This window comes from Ranitomeya variabilis, chromosome 2, assembly GCF_051348905.1.
Source record: "Ranitomeya variabilis isolate aRanVar5 chromosome 2, aRanVar5.hap1, whole genome shotgun sequence".
Classification (NCBI taxonomy): Eukaryota; Metazoa; Chordata; class Amphibia; order Anura; family Dendrobatidae; genus Ranitomeya; species Ranitomeya variabilis.
Window position 1 is genome coordinate 351,640,674 of NC_135233.1, and position 21,072 is coordinate 351,661,745.

At 45.8% G+C, this 21,072-nt stretch overlaps 1 protein-coding gene across 1 annotated transcript in view; it reads left to right on the top strand.

Annotated features, from left to right (window-relative positions):
• The window catches only part of LOC143805861 (inositol-trisphosphate 3-kinase A-like), a 79,007-nt gene that overhangs the window by 28,159 nt on the left and 29,776 nt on the right, over positions 1–21,072 (top strand). Inside the window, exon 2 of the mRNA XM_077285591.1 lies at positions 97–1,672. Coding sequence (XP_077141706.1) covers positions 371–1,672 — 1,302 coding nt within the window. The 5' untranslated portion in view covers positions 97–370. The remainder of the gene's footprint in view (positions 1–96; positions 1,673–21,072) is intronic.

Consider the following 21,072-nt stretch of genomic DNA (forward strand, 5'->3'; position numbering starts at 1 on the left):
CACATCATTTTGTGTGTAACTAACTTCCACCAATTGTCACATCACTGTACTTGCTGGCCGTGGTATAATCTCTGTGTAATGTTTGTTTCTCCACAGATAAGGCTCCCTCCTGTGAAGAGGAAGAGATCCCTGGAAAACAGAAGTGAGATTCCAGCTGACATAAATTACGGACTACTTTTTTTAAAGGCACCCAACTATAGTGCGGAGGAATACTATTCAACTTATAGAAAATAAACTTCTCGGTGCGCGGTGATATCTCTGCGCTGAACGCGTTGCCTAGAGCCAGACAGCGCCCACTGTGTTCTGATTGGAGGATTTTCTAGTGACGTATATAACAGGAGGAGGGAATCTCCGTCTAACGGTGGCTGTGATGGGACAAAACTATTCAGATCGTGCAGCCAAGGCTGCTGTAGGCTTCTCCGCTGGCGGAGAGTGGAAGAAGCGCCTCCGAGTGCGAAGGAGGCGGAGAAGAGAAGACAAAAGCCCGGCTGAGGACCTCGCTTGTCCGGAAAAGGGCAGGAGGCAGCCTCCCAATAGCAGAAAGCACAAACTAAGTATACAGCAGCCTGAATTGGAAGGGAAACCATCAGCAAGTCTCATACAAGAAAGGTCTGATGCTGGCTGCAGTGCTGCACCTAGGACGGTGAGGAGTGCAGCTGATAAAGGGCTGACACCCAGTGCAGCACAGAGTATTTCAGCAGCCCGTGGGTCAGAGGTGTTGGCCCTCCCAGGAGGAGAGCGCCCATCTGCTGGCCAGGGTACAGCCCCGGGGACCCCAGCTGCCGCAGCTCCTGACATGAGACTGGATGGGCAGGGTGGGCGGCTCAGAAAGGATATGTCCAAGTGCGATGCCGCCAAGCCCGGTGTGACCACCGCGAAAGAAAGAGTATGGCTGGAAGATGGGAAGAAGAAGCTCTTGGGGTCCCCTGCTGACAGTCTCAGGATATTGGGGGGCACAGAACGCACCCTAGAAGGTGCCGGGCGGACGGATAAAGGGGGCAGCGAAGTTTTGGACCCTGCTGGTGGCAACTGTAGAGAGAACGGACTCCATCACCCCATGAGCACCATGGTGGGGGAACAAACGTCTAGAAGACCCCCGTGTGAAGCCGCGATGGCCGAGAGCGGAGGCGTTTTATCGCACGTCACCATCTCTGTTGTCCCCCCAGATGAGAAAATGGGATCGAACAATCACCCTCATCATTGTCCCATGGAGGAACTGTGGACTACTGACTCTGGAATCGGTGGCCTTAAGTTAACCATTACTCCCCCGGATACGGACTGTCCCCCCAAAACCGTGCAAAGTGGTGACTCGCTGTTACACCGAAGGGGACCCCCTTTTCTCCTGAACTCCGATACCCACAGCTATGCCATCCCCCGGCTTATTGTGACCAGAGATGTCAGCCCCAAGCGCTGCGTGCCCCCGTCTTTGTCCCCCCAGTTCCTTGAAACGGGGTTCAGCCTTGACGTCCCCCTCTCGGGCGAGGCCGAGTCGCCCTGCTCGGATAGCGGCTGCGGCGGGTCTCCGGTGCCTTCCCTTTTTCTACGCAAGTTGTCCAGTTCCTCCGGCCTCTCGTCTGCTTCATCCTTTGAGGAGTCTGAAGATGACTTCATCGGCAGCGACTTGGAGCCCAGTGGGTTAATGGTCTGTGGTGCTGAGGAGCAGGGAGCATCAGTAAGTTTAGAGTCCAGGATTTTTATTTGGGGGGGGGGGGGGGAAGAAGTGCTCTTGAGACGTGTTGAGTATTGCAACGTGTGGCTCCTCAGCTGTTTCGAAACTTCAACTCCCAGCATGCCCTGACGGTCCGCGGTTATTGGGGCATGCTGGGTAGTTGTAGTGGTGAAGCAGGTGAGTGGTCGCATGTGGTTGACCATAGCGCAGATCGTCGCGTGTCGCAATGTCATCTTCATGCTGCTTGACCAAAGCGACGAGATGAGTCTCACCGGTGACGGTCAGGCATCAATGAGTGGATGTGGGCGACTTATGACGATCATTCACCTTCCCTTGCCATAAGGAATCCTGGGGGTCTCAGTAGCCTGACTCTTGTATGACAGCCGAAACTCGCTCGCGCCTTAGTGATCTGATCAGCCTCATCACATTCCCCCCCTTTGTTTTTGTTTGTGTGTAAACTTTTATCTTCTGACATGTCATGGTGAGTTGTCAGAAGAAGTTGTCGTAGAGGGTCCCGTACTGCCAGTCCGGAGGTGCAGCGCTCTTCTGCATGGTTCCGATCACCACCACTTTGACAGTGACACTATCGGCCCCTCGTATCGCCAACTTTGTTCCAGTAATCCGCAGATTCTCTGAATGCCAGGGGTGCACTAATAGCCATAGCTTGGCACTCACAATGACTGTTTTGTTGATTTTACAGTTTCATTGTTTTCAGTAAGCCAAAATCTGGAGTGGAACCTACAGGCTAAAGCCGGACGGAGCAGCCCCAACGTCACCTCGGCCGGTAGCCTCTGCAACTTTAAAGTTGCTTGTAAACAGTAACTTGATTTTCTCGGGAAGGGGATGAGCTCTTTCATCCGAAAAACCGTGCATATGAATGTAATGGTTTTGCAGGTGAGACCTCTATCCCCCTTCAAAATAAATGAACTCCCTACCAGCCACTATAGTTTTTGGCCGCACCATGGCTGCTCCGACTAGCCTTACCCGCAGAGGACTGTAACTGAAAATTCACACCTGGTCTTGGCGTACAACACCGGCCAGAGATACTGATGTGTGAATGAGGGCTCATTCAGACGGGGGTAGTTTTGGTCCCCAGGCTGTCATTGTGTCAAACATGACCACACCATGGACAGCACACAGACCAACGCAAGCGAATAGGATCTATTGCAATAATTACATCAGGAACTATTCCGCCTGTAAAAATCGAATGAGAAATAGATGAAAAATTTCCTTTCTTTTTTTCTTGATAAATCCATTTTCCATTTGGGCTTCTGAGCAATAAGTGTAAAGGCCCCGTACACATTAGACAAATGTTAGGCAAACCCACCGATATCAACGGAATCGGCCGACAGTCTAATATGTTTGGGGGCCCCGACTCTCCCCCTACATAAGATAAAGATCTGGGGTGTTTGATTTCAGACCATCGATCCTTCTATTATGAGGAATGTCCGGCAGTGGCGCTATCATAGGGAATGTAGGAGCACTTGGCCAAGCCGGGCGTTCATGAGCATGGAGAAGTCCGAGAAGAAAGCCGCTGCCGGCCGAGCCAGGTGTCTGGGGGCCATTAGACAGTGGTTAGTTGTCCTGCGGACGTTTTACAATTGCTAATCGTTCAGTGTTTGGCATCCACAAAATAGAGGAATGATCATCACTTGCTCCTCAAGATGGTCTAATATCCCTTCGGTTGGATCACGATTGTGGGGTGTATATGATCCATTCAGCAGCTGATACAATACATGACCAAACTGTGAAACTTTTATAAAAAGACTCTGAAGATCATTTTTCCTGTCTTTCAAATCCAGTTTTTCCTTTGCTTCCAGTTGTACAATCCATTTTTGATATCCATCTTTGAAAATCGCCCCTTTTGATGATGTCATAGACCTCGAGAAAGCTCCCAGTGTTTCGGGCCGCTCTCCTTATCTATCCCTCTAATGGAGGCCTCTGCAGTGGTGTGAGCAGAACCCATGAGGGCCCATTAGGCTAAAGTTGATGAAAACGGACCATAGCGAACGATTGTCGGGTGAAATTTAACGGTGAACGATCGTGTAAGTCGGCTGATGACTTAATCGGCTGGAAAGAAGCTTGTAAGAATATGTATGACCAATATGGCCGCTTTGGTGAAACGATGGTTCAACAATCTTCGGTTCAACAATTTACATTCTATTTAATGTGTATGGATTATCCCGTCACCTATATTTATTGCCTGTCCTCGGGATGTTTGATCAGTGGTGATCAATCTTCTGGGACCCCAGAAATCCCAACGAGGGTCCCCTTTGTGAGTTCAGTGGTAATGCGAAAGCATAACCCTGCAATGTTCATGCATGCTGTCTCTTGCTTTATTCTTGGGATTGGTGGGCATCCTGCAGTTGGACCACCTTTGATCGTACATTTGTCACCTGCGGGTAGGTGATAAATGTTGCTTATGGGATACCCTTTTAAGTCAGCAGCACATGCATTAGTGACAGGGGTCTGAGCTGACGACCATCTAATGTTGGTGGCCAGCTCCATTTGGAATGGTAATTACAGCTGTGGAGGTCCAGAAGGTCTCCAGATGTCCTCAGACCCATGTATGGGCCACCTCCTCCTTCCCTGGATGCCCTCGTCCAGTGTTCAGGTGGCATTGGACTCACTACAACGTGTTTTGTTTGATAAGAATAGATATCCGAGGCTGGGTTATATTGTCTGCTCACGTTATTTACATGCGTCTAAATATAACCCCCGGATGCGCACCCATCCCTCACCTATTTTCAGAACTACTTGGAAAAACCTGTTCTTAAAACATAGGGTGAGGATGTGTGAATCAGTTAATCCCTTTCAGTGGCACCCTAATCCTCGGATATGTCATACTTACACAGGAGCCATTCCACCCACCGAGTACTTATGTAAGGATACAGTCAGCATTACTGCTCACTTCAAGGAATTCTCCACCTTGGGGATTTTCTACAATTTAGGAGTGTGTGATTAGGTTGTAGAAAGGCGCCATTGTTCTGTAGGATATTTGCACCCATTGCAGCTTAAAAGCAATCTAACAGTAGATTAATGCTGCCCGAACGATCCATATAGTGTATCTAGTGTATACGGGACCCTATATGTCCATGCACATCATAGAGGACACATGTCTTTGGTCATTGTATTAAAGTTTTCATTCAGTCACATTACCCCCTCTGGTGTATAACATCTGGCCCCCCGCCATGCCATCTTCCATTACTAATGTGACAGAACGGCCGGTGGTGCAGAGTTCACTGATACCAGCGCTGCCCTGTAATAGGAGCCACCAGGGTAACAAGTCCATCCATCACATTTCTTCCCTCATAAATCTTCCCCCCCATCACCTGTGAGTGATATTATTGAGAAATGGAAGGAACAGCAGCCACGAAGAGCGGAGGGCCGTGTGCTGAGGAGCAGAGGGCAGAAAAGTTACCACCGCTCTACTGACCCCATAGCTAGTTTCTTTTCCTTCGTTTAGTAATATGCTTAAATTCAGCGGGTCGCCACATCTGATCTGAGGTCTGGCCACTATTAGAAGGACTCGGGCCCCTGAGCGATGTCAGGGTGGTCCGGTCTCCCGTACGCCACATCTCCCGACGTCCGCCGGGCGGACGGGGATTCGGCGCTGACCCCATAACTGCAGAGTCCAGATCTCCTCTGGTATTAACAATCGCATAAGCACTGCGCCCCCGCCGGGAGCTTCATGGCCGAGCAGCTGCATGCAGCCTTACATCACCAAGCACAAGGCCGAGCGTTAGATGGAGTGATGTAAAGCCGCCACCACTGGACTCTGGAGGAGACATGTTCTGTACAGTGACGAATGACACTTCTCTATCTAGCGTCTGATGGAGGAGTCTGGGAGAACGTTATCCGCCTGACTGTACAGTTTCCCCTATAATGTTTGGTGGAGGACGGATATTGCTATGAGCTCAGTTTTCTGGGATCAACATCGGCCCCTTAGTTCCAGTGAAGGGAAATCTTAATGCTTCAGCACAAGACATTGTGGACAATTGTCGCTTCCAGCTTTGTGGTAACAGTTTGGCGAAGACCCTTTTCTGTTCCCCATGACTGTGTCCAGTGACAATTCCGATAAAGACACGGTTGAGGGAGATTGGAGGGAAGAACATGACCCCTGCACAGAGCCTGACCTCTGCCCATCCAACACCTTTGGGATGAACTAGAATGGAGATTATGATCCCGGCCTCTCCCCAACATCAGAGTCTGACCTCACAACTGCTCTTCTGGATGAAGGGACAAAAATTCCTACAAACACCTCAAAAATCTTGTAGAGAATCTTCCCAGAAGCTTAGGGGCTGTTATAGCCTGAAATTGGGAACCAACTCCATATTATTGTCTATGGATGTAGAATGTAAGGTCATAAAAGCTCCTGTAGGGGTCGTGCAGGAGGCACATACTTTTGTCTTTATAGTATACATGTGAGGCAATGATGTGACCACTATATGGAGTCTTAATGGGGCCGCCATGTACAGAGCAAAGCATGCCACAGAATAGCGCTATACATATGAGGCCGTGACGCGGAACCCTTAGGCTCTGTGCACACAATGCAGATTTTGCTGCGGATCCGCAGCTGCGGGTCTGCAGCAGTTTCCCATGAGTTTACAGTACAATGTAAACCTATGGGAAACCGAAAACGCTGTGCCCATGCTGCGAAAAAAACGCGCTTAAACACAGCGGTTTACATTCCACCGCATGTCAATTCTTTGTGCGGAATCCGCAGCGGTTTTACATCTGCTCCATAATAGAAAACCGGAGGTGTAAAACCACAGTGGAATCCGCACAAAAACCGTGGTAAGGCTATGTGCACACGTAGGAAATGTGGTGCAGAATGCAGTTTCTGCGCAGATTCTATGCAGTTTCTATGCAGTTTCTGCGCAGATTCTATGCAGTTTCTGCGCAGATTCTATGCAGTTTCTGCGCAGATTCTATGCAGTTTCTGCGCAGATTCTATGCAGTTTCTGCGCAGATTCTATGCAGTTTCTGCGCAGATTCTATGCAGTTTCTGCGCAGATTCTATGCAGTTTCTGTGCAGTTTCTGTGCAGTACAATGTAAATCAATGGGAAAAAAAAAGCTGTGCACATGGTGCAGAAAAATCTGCAGCAGAAACGCTGCAGAACTGCACAAAAGAAGCGACGTGCACTTCTTTGAAATCTGCAGCGTTTCTGCGCAGATTTTTCTGCACCATGTGCACAGCTTTTTTTTTTTTCCCATTGATTTACATTGCACTGTAAATCACAGTGCAGTTCTGCAGCGTTTCTGCAGCAGAAAAATCTGCTGCAGTTCTGCACCAATTCTGCACTAAATCTGCATCATGTGCACATACCCTAAATCCGCAGCAAATCCGCGATAAATCCGCAGGAAAAACGCAGTGTTTTTGCCCTCCGGATTTATCAAATCCGCTCTACGTATGTGCGGATTTGATAAATCCGGAGGGCAAAAACACTGCGTTTTTCCTGCGGATTTATCGCGGATTTGCTGTGGATTTACCACGTTTTTTGTGCGGATTCCACTGCGGTTTTACACCTCTGGTTTTCTATTATGGAGCAGATGTAAAACCGCTGCGGATTCCGCACAAAGAATTGACATGCTGCAGAATGTAAACCGCTGCGTTTCCGCTCGTTTTTTTCCGCAGCATGGGCACAGCATTTTCGGTTTCCCATAGGTTTACATTGTACTGTAAACTCATGGGAAACTGCTGCAGACCCGCAGCTGTGGATCTGCAGCAAAATCCGCATCGTGTGCACAGAGCCTAAGGGTATGTGCACACGTTGCGGAATTGCCTGCGGATTCTCAGCAGTTTTCCATCCGGTTTATACCATGTTAACTTATGGAAAACCAAATCCGCTGTGCCCATGCTGCGGAAAATACTGCCGGAAATGCTGCGTTGTATTTTCCGCAGCATGTCAATTCTTTGTGCCGATTCCGCAGCGTTTTACACCTGTTCCTCAATAGGAATCTGCAGGTGTTAAAAGGCAGATGAAATCCGCAGAAAAAACGCGGGCAATCCGCAGGTAAAACGCAGTGGGTTTTACCTGCGGATTTTTAAGATTCTGCGCAGAAAAATCTGCACACGAATCCGCAACGTGTGCACATAGCCTAAAGGCTCTGGAGGAACATAATTTCCCCTATGATGAGGCTTTAGCTCCAAATTTTAGACTTTACCAAAATGTTTAGAATTGAGAGTCCTCAGTGGTTGATACCTTTTAATGGCTAACTGAAAAGATGGTAACAAATTGCAGCTTTCTAGACTACTCCGGTCTCTTCATCAGGCATAGACTAACAGAAATTCTGAAGAATCACATATTTATACACAACACAGCAGAGAAATAACGCCATAGACAAGACAGGTGACGTGAAGCAGAATTACCATTATGTGAGTGATAAACAGTTGTGTCCATAAATATTGGAACAGTTCATAGATAAGGAGTGTGAATGTTTTGTTGTGCTCTGATTGGGGTCTGGTTCTATGTTGTGATGCCCCCACACGGTCTGAGGAGCAAATTCCTTAATTGATGTAAAAAGACATAAATCTTCACCAAGTAATAATATCTGTGACATATCAAAAAGTATTTTTCACCAAAGTTCCCCTGTAAGTGGCTTAATCATCCTATAACAAATCGTATTATGAATCAGGGGTTGATTCTGGATTAATTTTTCTGTGGGAGTAGTTGTAGTTTTGGATACTAGGCCTCGTTTAGGCCTCTCTGTAAAAGTCTTCGTTACCCTTAGCAACAAATCAGAGCTCAGCTTTCATTTCTTAAACAGCTCTGGTGGTCTGAAAGCTGTGCCGTGATTGGTTGTTAGGGGCAATAAAGAGATTTTTGTTCCTGCTTTTATGTCTCCACATTTCAGATAAAAACCCTTTAGCCCACAGTTTCCAAATTTTGGGGGAACTTTGAGCAGTACACTCCGCACTCGCTGCATTACTCACTCGTTTCTACCTACACGTGAACGCTTCATTGTCACTTTCTCCTGTTTCCTGTCAGCTTCTGCTCTCATTTTTTTTGTTCCGCTTGTTTGTTCTTTTTTTTTTTTTTTACTGTGCTGTTATTTCCTAGTTGTCCCCCCCCCCATATTGTGAGTGCTGGGAATTGGCTCCTTTGATTTTTTATTTTTTATTTTTTTTTGTAGCACGCCCCCTTAAATCTGTGCCAACTATGTCATAAAATGGATGCTATGTCTTTGGCACACACCGTTAAGGGTTGTACGTGCAGAACCATAGCGGCCGTCGTTACTGTAAGACCTGCAATGATCAGGTGATTACTGCTGCAGTACCACACACAACCTGACGACAAGTGTGGCGCTGTATTTCAGCCTGAACTCCCACAAAATTATGGATTTTTTCGGTCACAAACTAATCCAAAATGCTCTTAATGGTAAAATAAGAAATTGTGCATAGAAAATAGTTAAAAAAAACCCCAATCTTTACAGTTCCATAATAGCAGCAGCATTGTGACCGGGGCCTGGCTGGACCCTTATGGCTCGTACATTTGGTCCTGTGCCGCCGGCTGATGGGAGTATTACTTGTGTCTCTTTCCCTCTGTGTGAGTCTCCAACATGGATAATCATTTATTTCACTGATAGCACGGACCTGGTGGTGCCATTATTTTGTCTACATCTCCCAGTTGCCCTTGAAGCCGTACAGTTACAGAGAGAAATTTGACGTAGTCAGTATTTTTCCATTATTTTTTTTTATTAGGCAAAATGCTGAAATCTAAAGGTAATGTCTTATCTAAAATATTTCCATTACTTTTTTTTATGTTTTTATTTCTTTCATGTCACTAAATTAAAAAAAAAAAAATTGGCAGGTTTCATACTGGATATTAGATCTGTTATTAGACTTCTACCTCCTGCTCTTCACGTGGATGTTAGCAGCAATAGACTGACCCATACCCTATTTGTTTGTATAGAAGAATAAGCTGGGCATGCTCTAACTAGACAAAAGTCATTGTACAGGGTGGAGGAGGTGAGCTGTGATATCACCTATTGTGAAAGGTGGATCCTGTGTTACCTACTGTATATTGAGGTGTTATCAGTCATTGTACAGAAGGAGGAGGTGAGCTGTGACATCACCTATTGTGAATGGTGGATCCTGTGTTATCTACTGTATATAGAGGTGTTATCAGTCATTGTACAGGAGGAGGTGAGCTGTGACATCACCTATTGTGAATGGTGGATCCTGTGTTATCTACTGTATATAGAGGTGTTATCAGTCATTGTACAGGAGGAGGTGAGCTGTGACATCACCTATTGTGAATGGTGGATCCTGTGTTATCTACTGTATATAGAGGTGTTATCAGTCATTGTACAGGAAGAGGAGGTGAGCTGTGACATCACCTATTGTGAATGGTGGATCCTGTGTTATCTACTGTATATAGAGGTGTTATCAGTCATATTGTAATCCTGTCTGTGATGTTAAAGGGAACCTATCACCCCGTTTTTTTCGGTATGAGATAAAAATACTGTTAAATAGGGCCTGAGCTGTGCATTACAATAGTGTAGTTTGTGGACCCCGATTCCCCACCTATGCTGCCGAAATACGTTACCAAAGTAGTCATTTTCGCCTGTCAATCAGGCTGGTCTGGTCGGATGGGCGTGGCTTCTTCCCCCAGATATTGCGTAGTTTTCCGTTGGTGGCGTAGTGGTGTGCGCATGTCCAAGGTCCCCAATCCTGCACGGGGGGGTGAAAATAGCAGCGATGTCCGTTATTCCATTGGTGGTCGGTGGGCGCGGCCATCTTCCTTTGGCCGCGCGTGCGCAGAAGCGGCGCTCTGCTGGCCGCGGCTTCAGGAAAATGGCCGCGGGATGCCGCGCGTGCGCAGATGGAGATCGCGGCGGCCATTTTCCTGAAGCCGCGGCCAGCAGAGCGCCGCTTCTGCGCACGCGCGGCCAAAGGAAGATGGCCGCGCCCACCGACCACCAATGGAATAACGGACATCGCTGCTATTTTCACCCCCCCGTGCAGGATTGGGGACGTTGGACATGCGCACACCACTACGCCACCAACGGAAAACTACGCAATATCTGGGGGAAGAAGCCACGCCCATCCGACCTGACCAGCCTGATTGACAGGCGAAAATGACTACTTTGGTAACGTATTTCGGCAGCATAGGTGGGGAATCGGGGTCCACAAACTACACTATTGTAATGCACAGCTCAGGCCATATTTAACAGTATTTTTATCTCATACCGAAAAAAACGGGGTGATAGGTTCCCTTTAATGAGGCTGCTTAAGTGATCTGATGACACATTACCTTTAAGGGTACCGTCACACAGTGCCATTTTCATCGCTACGACGGCACGATTCGTGACGTTGCAGCGTCGTATGATTATCGCTCCAGCGTCGTAGACTGCGGTCACACGTTGCAATACACGGCGCTGGAGCGATAATTTCATGACGTATTTGCGATGTAGAAGCCGTTGGTTACTGTGCGCACATCGTATACAACCTGTGTCACACGATGCAATCATGCCGCCACAGCGGGACACTAGACGAAAGAAAGAAAGTTTCAAACGATCTGCTACGACGTACGATTCTCAGCGGGGATCCGGATCGCAGTAGCGTGTCAGACACAACGATATCGTAACGATATCGCTAGAACGTCACGAATCGTGCCGTCGTAGTAATGAAAATGGCACTGTGTGACGGTACCCTAAGAGTTGTCTGGGATTAGAAAAAAGTTGAGTCCTGTTTTTTTTTTTTTTTGTCCATGTGGCTCCTCTTGTCCATGTGGCTCCTCTTGTCCATGTGGCTCCTCTTGTCCATGTGGCTGTGTTCGGTACTGCAGCTCGGCTTCTCTCCCCGGATTATGGATGAGCTGTAGCACCCAACAGACCTGCTGCTCTTATATCATACAGTCCCTTTACTACAGCGCCACATTGACATCAATCTTAGGTGTTTTTCCTTCTAACCTCTGTGTTTTCGGTCCCTCCCCTCCTGGGGTGTACAGGCCGGGGTGATGCTCTGCACACTCTCTATAGACCTGATATCAGGGGAGGTGAGGTGCGGATTCTGGATATTTCAGTCTTTTCCCTGCTGAATGGAGTTGTCAGGAATTCCAAAGTTCTGTGTCAGAAATTCCTGCCTCACTGAGCAAACAGCAGGGTGTGATCTCTCCACCTTCAGGGGAGGCCATACTCCAGCAGCTGGTTCACCAGGTCTAGCAGAGGGAAACCATCAGTATTAACCCTTTACTCGCCAGGGGAAATGTCCACTTCCTGCAACCCTGTGCAGCCACCTCTCCTCCATTTATCCTCTGCCTGGATGCATCGCCCCCCTGATTTAGCTAGTCGGGGGCTCTTCTCCTCCAGGTGACGGTCCATAAGCTATAAATAGTTAATACATAAAATGAAGGTATGTGCGTACACGTGGCTGATTTTTCCAAAACTTTAGCACCTATTCATTTAGTTGAATGGAGATTGGAAGAAGTGAAACAGATTCTGAAGAAACCTCCATATTCAGATTCATGGAGTATGTTTTTTTTTGTTTTGTTTTTGTTTTTTTTTTGTGGGGGGGGGGGGGGAGGCTGGGAGTCTATTGGAAACCGTCAACAAGCTGGTCATTAGATGCCTATTAACTAGACTTTGAAACTTAATAGTGGTGTTTTGTTTTTTTTAGGTCTTGGATCTATATACAACCTGTACAGTTGTGAGATGTTATATTTCCCTGCTTATTACTGCATGGTCAGGGTATATGGAGTATTGGCTGCCACTTCTGGGTTCTAGCTGTTGTCAAACTAACTCCCAGTATATTATTAGCTGGGACTCGTGACATTGCACCTGCCGGTTTGAGACCAGATTCAACACTGGAATCTGTATACAGGAACTCAAATTTGGCCTGAAAAATTCTCCAATTTCGTGCTACAGTACCATAGCGGAGGTGTGCCATAGCCGGTGCTACAGTACCATAGCGGAGAGGTGCTCGATCTTGTGCTACAGTATCATAGCTGAGATGTGCCGGATCTTGTGCTACAGTACCATAGCGGAGGTGTGCCATAGCCGGTGCTACAGTACCATAGCGGAGAGGTGCTCGATCTTGTGCTACAGTATCATAGCTGAGATGTGCCGGATCTTGTGCTACAGTACCATAGCGGAGGTGTGCCATAGCCGGTGCTACAGTACCATAGCGGAGAGGTGCTGGATCTTGTGCTACAGTACCATAGCGGAGGTGTGCCATAGCCGGTGCTACAGTACCATAGCAGAGAGGTGCTGGATCTTGTGCTGCAGTACTGTAGCAGAGATGTGCTGGAACTTGTGCTACAGTACCATAGTGGAGATGTGCCGCATCCTCCCCGTAGATCCCATTCTTGCTTTCTCCTATATAACCCAGCTTTGTCCCTAGATGCCTCCGGAGAGCAGCGGTGCAGATGTTAAGCTGCATTATGCAAAGCATTATCTGTCTCCCGGAGAGGAGCTAATCTTGTGTACGGAGACCGTGGCGGCTGCAGGAACTGCTGGTTTTCCAGGTGACGAGGTTTTTTTTTATACAGAGATTTTTCTGCATTATCTGGTCCCCTGCAGGATTTAAAGGGGCCTTCTTTGTGTATAAGTACACCCCTATAGTCCAAGGCAGAGATCAGCAACTTATGACACTGACTGCTGTGAAACTAGGACACCCAACCTGCCCTGAAAGCCCAGGAATGAGGGCGTGGTAATATTAACCACTGCTGGAGCTCATACCCCCCACCCCCGGTCTAAAGTAAACGTGATCCGTTGATTGTGAGGGTTTCTTTATATACAGTGACATCGGTTTAAGGCTACGTCCTCACTGGACCTTTCCGCCATGGTGAAATCCGCAACAAATTGTGCAGATTTCACTGTGGAAGTGCTGCAGATTTTTCTTTGAATTGCAAAGGATGATATCCGCAGCATAAATTGATGGGCTGAAGATGACATCTGGTGGCTTGGCCAATTCTCTGATGTGTATGGGGCCCTTTTGCCTTGTTCACACTTTGGTTGATGGGCTCTGGAGATGCCTCTTTCAGGCTTTTTTTTTTTTTTTTTGATGACAGGAATAATGCAGCCTGCAGCCCTATTCTCACCATCAATTATACAGGAACCCTGACTGACCTTAAACAATAGTAAATTGACCTCCTCATTTGGAAACCCCTGCGGAGGAGCTGTCATGGACGCTGGCGCTCAAAGCTTCAATTTTCTGCTCCGTTATAAGAACAGAACAACAAAACTGACGAAAAAATTGATCCGTCCCACGATGGGTGCCAACAACTGCAGACAGACCCCGCTGACTATAATTGGGTCTTGCGGTGTCTGTCATTTTTATAGAAATCTTGGCTCCGCACCTTGTACTTTTTCTGTCGTGCGTGCCTTACCCCTTTTTTTTTTTTTTTTTACCTCTGTGACTTCTCCGCTTTTGACTTGCTGACATGTGATGTCACAAGGGTGTCACCTTCCCTGGAAGACCTGGGTCACATCGGGTAATGAATTGCAGGTCTTCTTTAGAGATGGTGTGATTTGTGTCCCATATTAAATGGATTTAGTTTCCTCGGGTGCTGAAAAGGTTAACCCTTTCTGTGCTGGTCAGAAACATACAGCTCCATTTCAGCTGCTTCTGATCTGATCATATCATTACCTCTTCCTATATAAACTGGTCAGACCTTCTTGTCCCTGCCGGTGAAAGATTTGTCTTCTTGTGCTGTGTGCTAAAGCTAAGTGGTTGAAGTAGAGTTGTTGTAGCAGCGTTCTGTGGTTTGTGTGTTTATCTCCCGGTCCCTGTTCCCATTTAGTTTATTCCTCCCTGTCCCTATCCTCCTCCCTATTGTTGGTTAGTGCTTTTGTATGATAGAGGTTTTCTGTTATCCATGTTTTGTCTTAGGCTTCTTTCACACTTCCGCCTTCCAAATCTGCACAGGATCCGTCAAGACGTTGAAATGACGGATCCTGTGCAGATTGTGGAAAACGTGTGCACTGGGCCTGTCTTTCTGACGGACCCGTCGAATCTATGTGCATCTGTTGTGTATGCGTCATCGCAGCGGTTTTCTGCTGCGAAAACACATACACAACACAAACCAGGTTAAAAAAAAAATTGCAGTATTCTCACCTACCGGCGTTCCCGCGCAGCGATGCTCCCGGCAGCTAGCGATCCTAGTAATACATTGTTAGAAGTCGCGTTCTCGTGAGTCCGCGACTTCTCGCGAGATTTCGCAATGTATTACTAGGAAGTAACGCTAGCTGCCAGGAGCATCGGCGACGCTGCGCAGGAACGCTGGTAGGTGAGAATAATGCGATTATTATTTTTTTTTTAATTATTTTTAACATTATATCTTGTTACTATTGATGCTGCATAGGCAGCATCAATAGTAGAAAGAGAGCAAGAGAGAATTTCCCTGACGGTAAATTCTTCCATGCATGCTCAGCTTGAAAAGACGGGACCCGTCGCTGGATTCCTGCTTTTCACCGTCAGCGACGCATCCTGCGCCCATAGGCTTCCATTGTAGCCAGTGACGGGCAGCTCAGGATGCGTCGCTGTCCGATTTTCCGACGTGCATAAAAAAACGTTCCTCTGAACGTTTTCTCTGTCCGACGGACCGTTTTTTTTTACGCAGGATCCAGTGCACGACGGATGAAACGGATGGCCATCCGTCACAATCTGTCGCTAATACAAGTCTATGGGAAATTTTTTTTGCAGGATCCTGCATTCTCAAAATTCGACGGATTGTGACAGGAGCTGAAAGACGGAAGTGTAAAAGAGGCCTTAGTGTCTTCTTTACATTACATTTCTGTCCCATGCCTCATGGGATGGGGGAGGAGACAGATCAAGGTTTAACAGGAGCATAGTAAGGTCGAAAACTCGGGCCTCTCTACCATCAGGAGTATCCCCGGGACAGGGATAGTTAGGGTCCCAGTTCCAGGGACAGTTTGAGGCCCCCTTCCTTAAGGAAGACTCACATTGTGTCCCGTGATTTTCAAAGTTACTCAATTGTTACAAATAAAACATCCTGCTAAATGGATTTTGCAAATATTGCATGTCGCAATGCGCAGGTTTCTTTTTTTCTTTTCTTTTTTTCAGCGTGAATCCTCTTTCCTTTTATATCTGCTTCCTTTTATGCAAATGACGGGAAGGAAACAGATGCACCAAGGCCTTTTAGAAAGTGAATTGACAGTGCTCCCCTCCAGATGGAAGGACCTGGGGAGGGGGGGTGAGGCTCTACATTCAGTTTCTGCATTTTCCAACCCCTGATCTATGTCTACATCTTTTCCTCTTGTAACCTCTCTCCAGGTACTGCGCAGGTCATTTACCTGAACTGGAAGGTCTGCAGGAGGTCAGGGGTTAACCAGTTATACCAACACACCATTTTTTTTTTTCCTCTGTCATGGAAAAATTCTCCTGGGGGTTGCAGTTACTGAGCAACTTTCCAACGTCAGCACCAACCCCTCCCCTCTGCCAGGGATGATTGTGTTTTCAGAGAGCACGCTGTAGCAGAGACCGGTGGGGATATGTCCCGGTAATGTAGGTTCTGTGCACCATCCTGAAGAAAACTTCCTCCGAAACGTCTCTTTAGAGTGAGTCTTACCTTTAAACCTGGGCTCTGCTACCTGCCAGTCTCCAGCTGGAAGACTACAACACCCAGCATGCACTAAAGAAGAGTTGTACGTTTGCAACAGCTGGAGAGCAACAGGTTGGCGACGGCAGATGCTTCTTTGTAATGATGCCAGTCCGGTTGCTAGAGGGTATGCTTTTATTTGGCGTTTTTTGGGGTTGGGGGCTGTGTGCCTCTGTTCATTTTGCAGTCTCCGGTCACCCTGGTGCTATTCGGATCTGTGTAGAAGATTATTTGCCGCACGCTGTGTGACTGTCCTTATAGTTGTGCGTTACATGATACTTGCCGTTGTGCCCACCAGTAGGGTACTTCTCGCTGTTCCAAATTGTCGTGATTAATACATGTCCGCATATCGAAAATTCTCTTCTTAAGAATGTATACATACCCAAATGACGTGACCCCGTCAATCCTCAGTCACACACTAACAGGAGTCAATGGCAAAACATTTCCAAAAGTTTAAAAGCTGTCAAACTACCGTTTTTCTTGAGGGAATCTATTACTATTACTATTCCTTTTTTCTTTCATCAAAAACTTTCAAAATACTATCATGATCTCAGTGTGATGTTTTTGTTTTGTTTTTGTCTTTCTGTTAATCGGTGGAGATTTTCTACCATAGACCTGTTATTTTCTTAAATAGCTAAAAAAAACAAACATGACTTGCAGTTTTTTGTTGTGTTTTTAGTCTTTTCTTCCTTTACAGCTCATGTCGAAATGTTGTAGTCGCCTGATCAATGAAGCACATGACTTGTCATAAAGGAAAAAAAGACAACTAAAACAACACCGGAAACAAAGGCAGGTGAAAAACATAACAATTAAAGAAATGAAAAAAAAAGTTAAAACATGCTTTTTTTCACCAAAAAAAAACATAACCTCTCTTGTGGTGTTGGCCTTCTTCTAGAGAAGAGTGTATCTGCTCCGTACCAGTAATATTAATAAATCGTCATCGCGTATAAGACTCTGGATTTTCCATATGTTGAGATTTATTTCGCTACCTACCAGCCCCTTTTAAACCCTACGTGTTTTTATCACATTAATGCCACCTCCGTGGGAAGCCACAACTGAGTGACATTAAGCTCTGGGTGTGTATTTTTCATTATGCACTCATTGCCCTCATTATTAAAATCCAGCGAGCTCCGTCTGTTACTGATTTCGAGAACAGATTGTGAAAGGGCATAGGAGCCGACGTGGGGCCGTCGCTGATCTGCTGCCTCTTCTCGTCACCTTGTATTGGAAAAATGCTTAGTTTGTGATCATTTGAGGTCCAAGTGATGAAACGGGTAAGCTTGCTAACTACATTCCATAATTATCAGCATTTTATTTATACCCCTTTAACAACCAATACCTGTGACCACGACTCTTTATTCACAGGATCAGGGAAATCTTAGAGATCAGACCCCACGCGATGGTAAAGTTGTTTACCTAGCCATCACTTTGTATAATGGGTCGTAGACCATTTTCACCGAAGGTTTTACTAGAAAGCATTAAAGCATCGGCCGACACATTCTTCAGATTGCTTCATCTTCACGAAGAGACTCCATAAGACCAAGCATAGTTCACGTGTAAGATGTCCACATTTGGTGGAGATCACCATCCTCCTTCCAAACAGTAGATCTTGGAAAGACCCTTTTATAATAGTCTAGACTTTATCAGATCTGGCCATTCATGTACACATCACATGCACTAGGCTCATCGAAGCGTTATATGCAAAAGTGCAGGTTTCCTCGACGTGTATTGTAACCACAGAACCCTGGAGACCTCGTAGAGATGTCTGCTAATTGTGTTTGGTGGGAAATGTCATCTCGTCATACAATCCATGTGTACATTAGGGGGCAATTTGCATTTTGCATGGGTGTTTTTTTTTTTCCTTTTAGGCTTGAGGGTCTTACATGAGGGATGTTGTCTGTCTCAGCAGCTGTACCATGATGTTCTGCGCAATGATCCCGTGTACATGATGTTACATCGACGTCTCTGATCATCTCGCTAACCTCTAACCACAAGCAGGCCGCAGTGGAAACAATCTGTCACAATATGTAAGCTATGTTCAGCAGAGAGGAGGAGCCGGATCACCCTCGTCTGTAGGTTATTGGATCAGGCACAAATTGTTTTTGTGCCCTGAATTTACATGTTGGTGGAGAACATTTATGGTTGACGTAAAATGCAAAAAAAATTACAAAATCGATGACTCCAACCATTGTGTAACTAGATGTTTTGGAATAGCAGGCATGCTTAAACTTGAAGTTGTGCTCTGCTAACCTCTAATGTAAAGGTTCCCCTTAGAGTTGAGTAGCAAGATTCGATCTGCCCTGGTCCGGTATCTGTTCCTGTATGGCAGCTGGCACCCTATGCTCATTTGTCGTTTGTTGGACCCTACAACATTGTGCCCCCATTTGGCCAAAAAATCTATCCAAATGTGGCCACATTCTCACGACTTGGGGGGTTTTTTTTTTGGTTTTTTTTTTTGGACAGTGTGCCATTTGACTACACACGAACAACACCTTGACCAATGTCCACCAATGTGCTTGTATATAAAAGATTTTCTGTCCGAGTGGACTTGCACTATTCTCATCCAAGATAATCTATGAAGTGTCAGCTCCTGCTCCTCAGGAAGTGGACAAGCACTCAGACTTGCACACAGACCCAGTCGTATTTGCAATTTGAGGAATTGACTGCTACGAGAAAGCCAATGTTTGTGTTTACGTGGCCTTCAATGAAGTTGGTCAAAGTCAGTGATTCGAGTGGATCTGGCCAACCATCTAATGTCTTAATTGATTTCCATTGGCACTTGCCAGGAAAAAAATAAGCATTGGCCATGTTGGATTTAGTTTTGCTTTCACATTATATACGGTACCTACTCTTAAGAACACCTTCAAGTTCGGCTGGGGAAATGTGTCAGACAAACGAGGTGCATGGCTACCATTAGCCTCAAATAGCCACTATGTATGAAACCGAAGAACTCATTGTTACCCTGATTCCTTGTAAAATGTTGACGACCACTAATCCAGATGGCCATGATAGGATTTTAAGAAGCTGAAACAGGAGATGGGTGGGGACCTAGCAAAACAGAACTTTCCAACAAGTCTGTGCACCTCCCGTGAATCGAGCAGTAATCTTCTATATTCGGCACGTAGGAATCGGACTACACCCAAGTAAAGGTTCACAACGGTGGGGGTGGATGTTAATTGTTTTATTCCGTAGGCTACATATTATATTACAGATATATGAACATCTTCATAATCTCACTGCCGTCTTATATCATCTGAGCAGGGTCACTGCATATATTCCCATGTAGACCATCAGAGTAGATGTCTTCTCTCTTGGTCTTGATGGACACTGCTTGATTGCAAATCATGAGATTGGTCAGTTGTTTTTTGGAAGAGCAAAACAACTGACCATGGCAAATCATGATTGGTCTGTTGTTTTTGGAATAGCAAGCTTCACTTTTGAGGAGCAAAGACTACTCCTAGTCCTCACCATTTGAATGTCTATTCTACCTCTTCCACCGGTCACCATCTTTTCTTATCTACATAACCTGCAAATATTGAATTTGTATCCAAACAATCATTTCGACTTTGGCGTCAGATTTCTCTTTTTCTTTCTATCAGTCAGCAAACACAGCCGTCTGTTTGTCAACATTTGCTAAACGATGCATGCTGTAAGATAAGACGTGACATTGTATTATATAACATGGATCTGGTCTTCATGGCAGGAGCATGCTGCACACATCCAGCGTCTCCTTTCTTTCACCGATGCCAGATATTTGCTGCGTGTCTGAATTTGCCCATGAATGAAGGCAACATTGCTGGTAAATTAGATCATCCCTAGCTTATTCTGGTTCTTGTGCACCAAATGTGACGAGACTTTAACGCATGCATACTGATTTGGTCTAACCCTTAAAAACTGGCCAAATTCTAAGAGCGAATAACTTTTTCTTTTTTTTTTTTAAAGCATACTTTTCTGTTTGTCATATAAATATAAAGTTAAGATCTTCCACTGAATGTCTTCTCTTTGGTGAGACCGGTTTGGCTCAAGTTACAGTACAGGGCAGCAAGTTGCCCATCAAGAGAGTTTGGTGAAAGCGGAGGTTGTGGTTGTCCTTTTTCCTTAACCACGCTGATCGATACAAAGAAAGGCACCCAATTTAGTTCTGACAAGTCTTCTTCTCTTATATAGACTTTAACGGATTTGTATCTGTGGTTCAAGATATTACTAAAGCATATGGTTTTCTGGCAAACCACAAATTATCTGCAAGCAGCCAAATGTGAAGTGTCCCTATTATAGTAACGTCATACTTGTTGCATTTGGGGCCTTCAAGTAGGATTGATTGGGTGGAACAAATCAAGTGTTTTGCCTAGAGTGTAAATTTAGTCCATGAGCCAAGAACCAAATTTGACGATATCGGTACCAAGCGGAGTGACTAATTCTCTTTGGTATTTTTAGGTAGATGCATGTCTGTAGTTTATTTTTTGATATGATAGCCCTTACATATACGTAGCTTATTAACCCCTTCAGCCCTAGGCCTATTTGTACCCAAGTGCCTAAGCCAATCTGACCTGTGCCACTTCATGGGCTAATAACTTTGGAACGCTTTCACCTATCCAAGCCATTCTGAGATTGTTTTCTCGTGACATATTGTACTTCACGTCAGTGCTAAATGGGAGTCAATATATTTTACCTTTCTATATAAAAAAATGCTAAATATTCGGAAATTTTGGAAAAATCGGCAATTTTTTAACTTTGAAATTCTCTGCTTTTTACAAAAATACTGATACCCCCCATAATAGTTATTAATTTACACTCCCCACATGTTTACTTCATATTGGCATCATTTTGAAAATGAA